At 40.9% G+C, this 11725-nt stretch overlaps 1 protein-coding gene across 1 annotated transcript in view; it reads right to left on the bottom strand.

Annotated features, from left to right (window-relative positions):
* Positions 1-1048: 1048 nt before the first annotated feature.
* QPCTL (glutaminyl-peptide cyclotransferase like) overlaps positions 1049-11725 on the bottom strand; it is a 260140-nt gene continuing 249463 nt past the window's right edge. Inside the window, exon 7 of the mRNA XM_069644716.1 lies at positions 1049-1824. Within this exon, the coding sequence (XP_069500817.1) occupies positions 1679-1824 (146 nt within the window). The 3' untranslated portion in view covers positions 1049-1678. The remainder of the gene's footprint in view (positions 1825-11725) is intronic.

Below are 11725 nucleotides of genomic sequence, written 5' to 3'. Positions count from 1 at the left end.
GATTCTCATAAATGAGTGCCTGTGTGAAAATAGTTGTATTCACCTTTGACTTCTGTTTGTTGAAGCTCCAGAACACCAGTAGATGAAAACCCCATAGGAAAATGAATCACGAAGACAACAGTCTAGTCTACCAACAAAATCAACACGAGTGGTGCTGTTGAAAAGAATCACACATAAAACAGAGAGCATACAATTGTCAGGCTACTGGCACTAGAAAACATATTAAGGGAGATCAGATTATGAGATATGGGATTTGAAAGATCTGCTTGCTTACAGCTATTAACCTGCAGGTTAAGTGGGAGCTCAGGGTCCAAGTGGGGAAATGTAGAAGCAGAAGAATACTGATGCTAAAACCTAACCGGGTACAATCAGAGAAAAAAGCCAAAATAAGGACTGAATGATGTGCAAACAGGTCCGGTCATGTCCACACATATGCTTATCTTCCAAATGACAAAATAAAATCTACTTCATGTAGGTGTTCTGGTTCTCACATGTGGGAAGCAAGACATGTGTATTGTATTCCAGCTACAACAGATGAGGATTTGAAGACCATACAGAGCCTATTTGGCAAAAGCAGGCATGTATCACATGGAATTAACCTCCACCGAGGGCCCAGATATTAAACCTTTTTAAGTGGCTTTGATGTCGCCCCATTTGGGCCCAGATTAGTAAAGCCATCATAGCAACGTTACAAGTTCAAACCCAATCCAAGCTAGTAACAACTGAAAAGGGTTCCTTCAAAGCAGCCAAGACAACATGCGTGTAAATGGGAGAGGGTGTTTGCAAGATTGCCAGTGGTTAAGGGTTAACTTGATTAAATGTGCCATCATATTATGCAACCAGACTCCACCTTGCCTAGAAGTGCCTGTAGAGCGGCCAAGGAATAAATGATCATATCATTTGAACTCTTTCTCCAGAACAGGTAACAAGGTAGGGCTGAAAGTTTGCACGAACATCTGTTTTCTACTGTGACCAAAAGTGGACTTCCATGTGAGGTCTGTTCAATCCATCAACTTTTAGAACAGCATGTGAAATCATGTAGGGAGCCTTGTAAATGTGAAAGCCAATATTTCCGCTTTAATAGTGTCCTGTGTTTCGCAATTGATTATACCACTGCTTGTGCAGGTCTATTCTTAAGAAAGAGCTTGTGTTATTATAGCAAAGTTTAGGTTGTCCATTCACCAGAATGAAGAGTTTCAGGGATGCCAATGTGCGATATTGGAGACAGGCTCAGTATGAAAAGCGAAGCAGTAGCGATAACATGGCTGCCTCTGGTGTTACCACTCAGTCTGCCAAAATAAACAGCTTGTGAATTGTCACAGTGCGACAAGGTCATGAATATGGGGGTGGTGTGTCTAACTGGTTTCTTTGAACAGCTGTCTAGGCTAAATATTCCTTCCCAAGTAAGCTTCTCTTGAACATCCCCAGTGCGTTGGTTGACTGTGCAGGAGAATCCCCTCAGTAACGCAATGGCCCTCAGGTCCCCATCTGTCCACCAACCTGGATATGGAATGAGTCATTTTCACTGTAGACCATTGCTGCAGAATCGCAGGAGACCCTTTGAAGGTCTGCCACCCACCTTCAAAGGAGAATTCTTTTTTCTGCCAGCTTTAGCCATGCTCTGTAGGTGATCATGCAGCAGTCAAATAGATAGGGAAACTGGGGTTGTGAAAGGAGTTCAAATTTGCAAGTACTCAGCAACAAAGACTGTTAATATCCGGCAGAGATTCTCCACTGTAGGTTTGTGGAGATTTTCTTCTGTGTCCTCCATGGTATGCCAAACCCATGGGAATGGAGTAGCAATAATGTGAAGAACGGGCACACCTATCAGAGAGAAAAAAAAGATTGCATTAAATGAAAGAACATTAGTATAAAAATATTTTAGGTGTAGAACTGTAAAGTGCTCTTCATATTTCTGTTGTGGTATGTGATGATCCCTCGTGTGGCCAGGGTGAGGCTGACGCTTCCTGATCTAAACCCTGGGGGTGGCTGTTTGAGGGACGATCACATGAGGGGAGGCAACCCTCAGAGGAGTAGGGTAGGCACCCTACATCATATAGAATATACCAGTGGTCTTTTAGAATCTAACTCCCCAATTGTCCTCCCATTTCTGGATCACTTATTGTAACACTCAGTGCTCCAGATAGGGTTTTGGTGTGAGAGCATTTTACTCCACATTTTTAGAATGAGAGAGTAAATCCAATTTTAAGAGTAAAAATTTGTTTCCTCCTTCGCAAGAGAGTAAAATAGGTGTCTAACACTATACAATTTGTGCGTAAAATTAAAACGGTTTGAAAAAAATTGGTGATAAAGAACTTGTTGATTCGTACTACCCAGCTTCTTCTTCATTATACTTGGACACTAAAGCTCTGTTGAGAACAACTACAGGTAGTTACATCATAAATCATGTTCATCACTCTACCAGCATCACTTCTCTGTCTCTCGGGCCTACCTACTGTTGCTGCCTGGCACTATCTGCTTAACAGCCACTCCATGTTTTTGCTCCATCTCTCCTTCCCTTTGCTAATCTGTTTCCCCCCATTTCTCACTTTCTGATGTTCAGCCTCTCACCTTTAAGTGTTGCTATACCATGTTTTGAGGTTGTGTGCTCGTTCACTCTGTCTCTCCCATCTCTTCATTCTATTACTGCTGTTTCCCTCCTACATTGTGCTGCATTGGTTGATATACCTCCTCTTCGTCCCTCATGACATTACTCTGGCTAAATCTGTTTTTTCCTTTTTCTCCGTTGTGGCTGCTACTTCTTTTGATTATTTTTCTTGCACTGCCTGTTATGTTATGTTATTGGCCTGCCCAGTCTGGATTTTCTATTTCCAGCTCTGCTCGTCTGCTGTTGATCCACGTTTCTTATTTTACTGTCTCTATAGGTCTCTTTTGCTCTGCTCTATCCCTCACTCCTATTGTGTGTGCCCTATTAATTACCCCGGTTTCCTTTCTCTCTTTCTTTGTTGCTCTGTTATGTAGTTCATTGGTCCCTCTCTTCCCGATACTTTAATTCCTGTTTTGGATTGTCTAATATGTTCTCTCGGCCTCCCACCCCTGGCCCCACTTTGTTCTCCTGTATTGCTTAGGCTTAGAGTTGTTATTCCTCTCCTTGTTGTCCTTTGACATAGCATCAATAAATATTCAAAACCTGAAAATGCCTTTTCCATTTACAAATCTAGTGCAGCTTTACCATTGGGTGCTCATTTTTAGATGCGTGCAAACCTTCTTTTGGTCATTAGGATGGCAATTACAGAGTTAGAGGTTTGTTTCACCAGATGCAGCACTTGCTCGAATGCAGATGTTTTACCAGCACTGTGCGCTATTACAAGTATAAGAGCCCAGATGAGATGTGTGTCCCGAGCCATTACAAGTATAGTATTCCTGATGAACTGTCTGTATTCAGAATCACTGAGCATTTATTAGTCCTTTTGATAAGTCGAAATCTAAGTTACAACTGAATGTTACCTGCATCTTAAACACACATCTTAAGCAGACGCATTAACTCACCTACCAACAGGATTTGAACTAACAGGTTACACAATGATCTTGGCAGAAGGGTTATTGACCCACTGAGCTACTTTTCCCAACAGACTGTTGACTCGGAGAGGCATATAAGGTTAAAGCACTGGCAGTTCCACGTGAGGCTTGCCTGACATAACCGGCTGGTCAAAAGCTCTCCGCCTGTTTGGACCATCCTACATGAGTCAGGTGAGTCATAATGAAGCTAGACACATGAGTCAGGTGAGTCACATTTTGCAATGTGCTAGACTTTTGGCAGTGGGACTCAGTAATCAGGCATGGGCGAGGCAGATGTTTTGAAAAAGGCAAGACCAAGTAGGAGGGATTGAAGTATGACAGAAGTGCCATCTTCTCACCCTGTCCGCTAGTGTGCATCACACCAGATCTGGAGCATGGTGGTAAGGATCTACGTGAAAATACCAAATTCTTTAGTGCGAGATCAAAATTCTTGCATGCAAAACACATTTTCAGTATTGTTAATGCAAGGGAGACCCCCACTTTAATAAATACCCCTACCCAGCCCCCCACCAATCTATTTATTGAGGGAAATGTGTTGTTTTCCATGCAAGGTTTTCTACCTCGCAGTAATGGGGTTCGGTATTTTGTAGTGATACCGTTGGGAAGAGCACAGACACTGTTCTTGCTCAGTACTTTAGATCGCTGCAGAAAATGCCAACAAATGTTCGTGCTTGGTCATTACTACAACTCTTAAGAAATTCAAGTACGGTCCCAAAACATAGCAGTCTTGCTAGGAAATGTGGGCATGATGCAATCTGTCCTGCTCTGAATAATTGGCATGATGCCATGACATGTATAGCAGCTTCCCTGATAAATTAGACTACTTTGCCTGCATATGTAGCAATCCTGTTGAGAGGTACCAGTACAATCTGCCTCTATTTGCATCCATTGTACCCGCTTGTGATGGATGGTCATAAAGTGAGTTAAAGTAAAGTTCAGACCACATGATGAGCTATTCCGTGCTTACAGTGCCCTTTCATGCATGTACATGCACGTGAACACATGCAAACCTAACCATAATTATTAAAAAAAAAACATCTTCACATAGAATACCAAAAGCTTTTCCTTCTCACAAATGCCAAACAACTGCTTTCTTGGAGGCTTGCCTAAAACCTCAATATATCAAGAACCCCAAGCCATTAAAATGCAATTGATGTGCTTCTTTGATGAAAAGAAAGTAAAGTAAGAAAATGGCCATGCTGCTGCAACTGCGCTGCCTCATTTACAGCAGATCAAAACCGAGGAAAATGAATAAAAAATGCAGCTTTAGTTTAAGACAATTTGCATTTTACACAATACTACATGTGTCCTAAAGCAACGTGACAAGCATGTTCATGATTCAACATGCTTTAATAACACTGTAACCTAGAAAATGCAGCCAGTTGAACAAAGTGAACAAAACACAAATTCTCTTCTACATTACTCAAAGTATTATCTTGATAGAATTATTAACGGAGGAGAGTGTTGAAAAATAAACGGACCAGGACTTATGCCAGTTGCTTCTTTCAAGGAAGCGTGTGGATTGCTAAAGTAAAGCGTTTTTGCAAGCTGCTGCTGGCCCGGCTTTCACCAGTGAACTCCAATGTTTATGGGGGTGCTGCCATAAATAGCCTGTGTAAGCTGTACGCAAGGAAGAATTAAAAGGGTCTAGATTTCTGTGCGTAAAAAAAAAAAGGCCTAATACACACCTTATCTGGTGGACTGGTAACATTGAATTAAAACATCCAGTTATGACCATAGCTCCACCAGAATTGCTAGGTAATCAACTCTGTGGAATATTTTAACCCTCTGAGTGAGAGCTCATTATCCAGATTTGATTTTCATCCAGTCCCAGAACAAGATGTAGATCGGCTACTGGAGACTGAAACCAACAAATGATTCTTTGTTCCCTCTTCCAGCTTATGTAGCCAATCGTTTGGCTTCAAACCTAACACCATTTCTGACCAAGTTTGTAAATAAATCTTTATCACAAGCGATAGTTCCATCTAATGCCATTGTCACACCCCTGTTGAAAAAGCCCACCATCGATTCAGAGATTCTATATAATTATCGACCGATAGCTGGTCTTGCTTGGCCTGTGAAAATTCTGAAAAAATTAGTTCCGACCCAACTACAAGAATTTATTTGTGCAACAAGAATCTCTGTTGGGAAAGTTCCAGTCTGGGTTCGGACATAGGTTTGGAACGGAAACTGCCCTCTTATCTGTACACAATGAACTTGAAGACTGAGGACCAAGGTGAGCTTTCTCTCCTGGTTATGTTGGATCTTGCCGCAGCCTTTGATACGGTGAACCATTCTATCCTACTAGATCGACTCCAAGTGACCGGGAGGGTCTCAAAGGAGTCAGTTAGTTAGTTTAGATAATTTCTAACTGATTGTCATCAACAGGTAAAACTGGGCACATTTTTGTCAGATCTTATTAAGTTGAACTGTGGAGTTCCCCAGGGGTCTTCACTTTCACCTCTACTGTTCAACCTACATATACACCTTCTACTGGACATTATGGGATGATGTGGGTTGAGTTTCCATTCCTATGCTGATGACCCCCAGATTTTCATGAGGATTGCTAATTCTGATGAAACACTTGATAAGTTAGGGCAGTGTTTGGAGGAGGTTGGCTGTTGGATACCGGTATTCCTGCCAAGCAAATGCTGCGACTTCAAAAAGCCCAAAACGCAGCCATCAGGGTGATCTTTAAACTAGGCAAAACGGCACATGTTTCTCCATCTTGTCGAGCCTTACATTGGCTCGCGGTTGAAGACCGCATTAGAATTAAGGTGGCCTGCCTCGTTTTTAAATGTCGGAATGGGCTGGCCCCTATCTATTTGAGTGAATTGATTCAGCCTTATAAACCTATGAGATCTTTGCAATCTAGTGACTGCCATGTGTTGGTAATCCCTCACTCAGCTTATTCATCAAGAAGAGACAGAAGATTTGCAGTCTTCCGGCCAAAGCTTTGGAACTCACTCCCAATTGATATTACGGCCATTAAATCCCTATGCCAGTTTCGCACAGCTTTGAAGACCTTTTTGCTTAGGTAGCCTCTTCATAGAAGCGTTGCTGTACTGCATTCTACTTGTGGGCCGATTTTGCTTTTGTATGTTTATGATTTCATCTGTGTCTCTATACAGTTTGGTCCGTCACGTGCGCGTTACAAATGCAAAAATCAAATCTAATGAACGATAATAAAATCCATGTCCTTTTCCCTTTTTCAGTAACCAAAACTAAGACGAGAAAGAGGAACTTTCAACATCCTGTAATCAATGGAATGACAAACTGATTTTCAAAGTAATGCCTAAATGGCATAATGTAGTGGCTCCCTTCAATCACCCATAGGAACTACAGAGGCTATCTATTAACGTTATAAACAAAAAAGTCACCAAACACGGACTACCAGTGCCACACATGTAAAAGTACTGTGACAAGAAAGCTGACAGAGCAGTGAAGATCAGTGAAGACCAGAAGCCCAAGGTGCGCTCTAGTGTTGAAAAAATATAACAGGTGCCGGGACATTTAAACCAGCGAACGAGCTGACAGGAGGGAGATGTTGGCTGGAGAACTCTCGTGCATTCGGTGTCGACCGAGGGACTGTGGGGCTGGTGCGAGGTCTGTTGAGCCAACCGGCTCACTGAAGAAGCAGAGGGGAGCTGATTGCAAGGGAAGGTACACTGCGAGGACACCAGAGACGAGGCTTCAGAGCGTTTGCAGGTAACGAAAAAGGCAGCCTCCACACCGCCTGAGCCCGGAAAGATGCCAAACAGACATGCAGGAGCCACGAGAGGCACAGAAGCTACAAAGCAGAGGTGGCGAGAGGGAGCGTACGCATGAATTGTACTGATGTTGTAGAATTTGAAAAACATAGTAAAGATCTACAAATACGTCTTAGAGAACGAGGTTACCCGACCAAAGTAGTATGACTAGCATGTAAGAGACCACAACACTCCACGTGAACAGTGCCTCACTCCCCATGCCAAAAAACAAAATTAGACAAAATCACTTGCGTGACTACATTCAGTCCGATAAGCAATGGACTCAGAAAACGTATTCTAAAGCAGTGGCAATTTGTGCAAAGCCCTGATTTCCAACCGGCAAACCCTAGAGTCACCTTTAAACGGCAATGCAATCTAAAGGACTCACTGGTACATACCATGCAGATATGAAAAGAACAGCAGATCAACAAAAACACTACGGCACCTCGCCCCAGTAGTAGGTCACTTTAGATGTGGTAAATGCTCAGTCTGCTCTCTAACAAAAGATATCAAATCTATCGATTTATATAGACTAGATTGGCATCTTAGTTTCTTCACAAATTGTAAAACTGAATGGGCCATTTATATTATTTAATACCCCTGTAACCTCATTTATGTGGGCAAGACTAAACGACAGGCCAGGCAAAGTATCTATGAACACAGATCGTGTATAAAGAACAAAATTGAGGATAAAACCATGGTATCACATTTCATGAGACACAGCCACAAACCCTCTGAAATATTCTTGGTTGTAATACAAACCATCGAAGCACCAACAAGAGGAGGTGATAGAGACCTCATATTGAAGACAATTGAACAAAAATTGATATTTAAATTGGATTATGTAAAAAAAAAAAAAAAAAAAAAAAAGCCTGAATACCAACATTGAGTGGGGTCTGTTCATGCAGTAATGTTTAAAATATACCCCTGTGGGTTGTAAACTAGAAATATATTTTCATGAAACAATCCATTGTCCCAGGTAACCAAAAACAAAAAATGTTGGTGCACTCAAGTCTCTCTGAAATGAGTTCTTTAACAGAGAGTTATTTTATTCAAAATATGATGTCAGCAAAAAAATGGTGGTGCAGACTCAATTCAAAAGCTTTTTATAACATTAATATCGTAGTCCCAACATGAACATTGTGGTTCCAATAATGGCCAAACTGTTCAGATGTCAAGGCTCCCGATTTGGAATGTAATGTAAAGCAAGTGGCCTCCACATCTAAAAGAGAAGTCCATATACATGCGCAAGCCAATACGGAACTGCTGTGACCCCCACCCAATATGGCGCTGCGCTGAGAAACGACTCGGAACACTTTACGTCAGGAACGCCATGAACAGAACATGTTAGTTGTTATAACAAGAGTGAAGTCGCCATTGTATAGCCTTATCACGCCGCAAGAGGTTTTTGAGATGGCAAAACTGTGCCACGTACTGAAAGGTAAGAAGGAACGTCTTCGCTTGGAGTTCGGTTTTACAAAATCACACCACATCCCGGTGGAACTAACGATGTGAAAGCAGTTTTCCTGCTGCTCCGAGAAGTGAAAAGACACCATAATGACGTTATTATAACACTCAGTGTTCTCTAAGAACTAAGTAGATCAAAATTAAAGAGGCGCACACGTGAATAGGCATGTGGTGGCCCAAAATTAGTTAATGAAGAATGTTGTAAAATGTTGTGGGAATATTTACCCAGTTCTTGCATTGATAGGAGAACAAAAATAAGACCTATATGATAACCACAACATTCTCTGTATTTATAGGAGAATAATAGCGAGATCCATATAAGTGCCATGTCAAAATTACAATGATGTTCAAAGACGTCATGCTGAGCTGCGCAACAAAGAAATGCTGCCCTTACTGAGGTAAGTGACAAAAAGTTTATCTAGATACAGATGTCCCGCTAATCTTAGTTGGAATACAACGTGGTAAATGTAGATAATTTCTTTCCCTACTTAGGGAACTTCAATGATATAAAAAAGAAACGTGTTCACCTTGCCCACCTCTTTCAAGAATAAGGTCAGTAGTGATTACTCTACAGCAAAGCTTCACACAATTTGATTGTGCTGCCCATTCCAGAAACCCTCAGTCTCAGTTTTATTTTACTCTTTGAATTTTAGTGTGTCAATCTGAAAATAGTGGGGTTCAACAATGCCATTGTATATATAAGAAATACTGTCCTGAAGAAAGCCCAGTCAACATCCGTCAGAAACTTTTGAACATACGTATTCAGATAAAAGGACTGAAACACGTGTAGACAAATAAGACAACTTGAATTACAAGATGTCTTCTAGTTCCATTCAGGTGTTTTTTTATCCAAATCAAATATGTTAAAACAGGAATAGAAAAACTATATTTAAAAAAGCAGATGTGTTAGAAATGACCTAATCACAACACTTACTAACCCTTTGACACAAAACATCTTGTTATATGTAGTGTTCATCAAAGTCATCACTGATCTGAATGAAATTTGGTATTAAGTCAGTGTTTTATGTATGAATACCTTTATTTGGTTTTATTTGACTAAGTGAAAATATCATTAATAAATGTATATATTTGTAATAAGTGATTTCGGGACTATACAATGCTCAATCTAATATTTATTTATTTTTATTTATTTATTTTATTTGTTACATGCCCAGACCCTGGGGTATCACGGCCTGGTTACAGACATCTTAATAATTGGTCATACAAACATAACACTTGGTAGTACAAGTATACAAACAGAAGATCTGGTAGTACAAGCAATACATGTATAGGATCATGGTAGTCAGATTTTACAGGTTAAGCACAATATAATAGCATTGGAAGAGTATCACTGCTAATAGGCGTGGAGGTTAGGGAGGGGTAATCAGTTGTTGTGCTTTAATATTACAGAAGAGTATACCAGGCAGATTCAGGTCACAAACGAAAAGCCCTGGCCGGAGAGTATACCAGGCAGATACAAGTTGCAAGTGTGTTCATATAAGAGCCCTGGCAGGAGAGTATACCAGGCAGATACAAGTTGCAAGTCCGTTCATATAAGAATGCATACTAAACAAGGTCAGGTTGGACAGTGTATAAAATACATCACCTAAAGAAGTCATCTTAAGCATACATGAAGACCATCAAAAGGCTGTGATAAAACATACTAAAGAGGACAGAAAACTTGGCAGGAGAGTACACCAGGTAACCTACCAAGATACAGACTAACAGCCAAGTTGTTTAGTATACCAGTTGTGTTGTTGATCAAGAGAAACTTTAGGAACGGATATTCTTGAAAGTATAAAACAGAGTGAAGAGAAATCTAGGGGAAGGGAACTACCCTCTGGAACTATGAACTTTATCCTTCTGGAACTTTTGAGTTGGAGAATATTTCCTTTGAACTTGAACATGTGTGCACCTTTCAATACTAAAGATATTAAATCTGTACACATTAGAGTTATTTTAGAATGTGAGGGCAATGATAGAATTTTCAGATACAGAACAGTTTTGCTTTGGATATCATGACATTGGACAGACCCTTAGTTTTGTTTGAGGTAGGGAAAGTCAGGCATTTTCTAAATCCTTATTATATAAGTCTTTAACCACAAATATCACTTTCCTTTGTCCATGCCTCATTCCTGGCTCCTCACAGGTAGTAACTGTCGTATTGAACACATATGCTTCTAAGTTATGCTCTCCTGATATTAGCAGACGTGATTCATCTAAACAGGATTAGCTGAATAGAAGTAACGTGAGTAAAGCGCACATTCATTCCAAGTACCACACGAATGAAACAAGGTATCTACAACATCAGCCATCACAATCTTATATTAGGTCCCTTCCAGCATAGACATGGGAAGCACACAAAAGGGCTCACATGAGTGTTTAACATAAGGATGGCACGCCAGGTACAGTGTCTCTCCAAAGAATGAAGGGGCTTATAGCTCCTTAGTCCTTGCCATTGGCCAATTTTCAAACATACTTTATGTGAAAGGGTGAGAACTAGGACACCCAGGAAGAGTTGACGTGAAGATAGATGTGACGGATGGCCTCAACACATACTGCGCGAGGGGCAATGGCCTTTGACGTTTTCTTTCTGAGTGCAAAGTGTGAACATATTCTGGAGAGCAGCTGACTAGTCATGGGACTCCACTTTCAAAGATGTTTCAACTGGTCCGTGAGATGGCTACCTTTGTGGTTAGTAAGTTATGAACTGAAATAATACTAGCCTATGGGTCTTGCCCTAGAATAGGAATTCCCATTACTTGTTAGTACAATGGAGTTTTGCTAAAAGACACAGAGTATCATAGTTTACAATTGCCTGTTTATATATAACATGCAGGATGTATTGATGGATATTTGTAACCCACCCGTTAATGGTGGAGTTCTTTGCAGGACCGCAGCAGAAGACTTGTGGCAGAAGGAGCTGCAAGATAATCCTAAGGCAACTGTCAGAAGAGCCACAACCTATA

The sequence above is a fragment of the Ambystoma mexicanum genome, chromosome 2p, assembly GCF_040938575.1.
Source record: "Ambystoma mexicanum isolate Mex_15411 chromosome 2p, UKY_AmexF1_1, whole genome shotgun sequence".
NCBI lineage: Eukaryota > Metazoa > Chordata > Amphibia > Caudata > Ambystomatidae > Ambystoma > Ambystoma mexicanum.
This window is presented reverse-complemented; position numbering and strand designations above follow the sequence as displayed.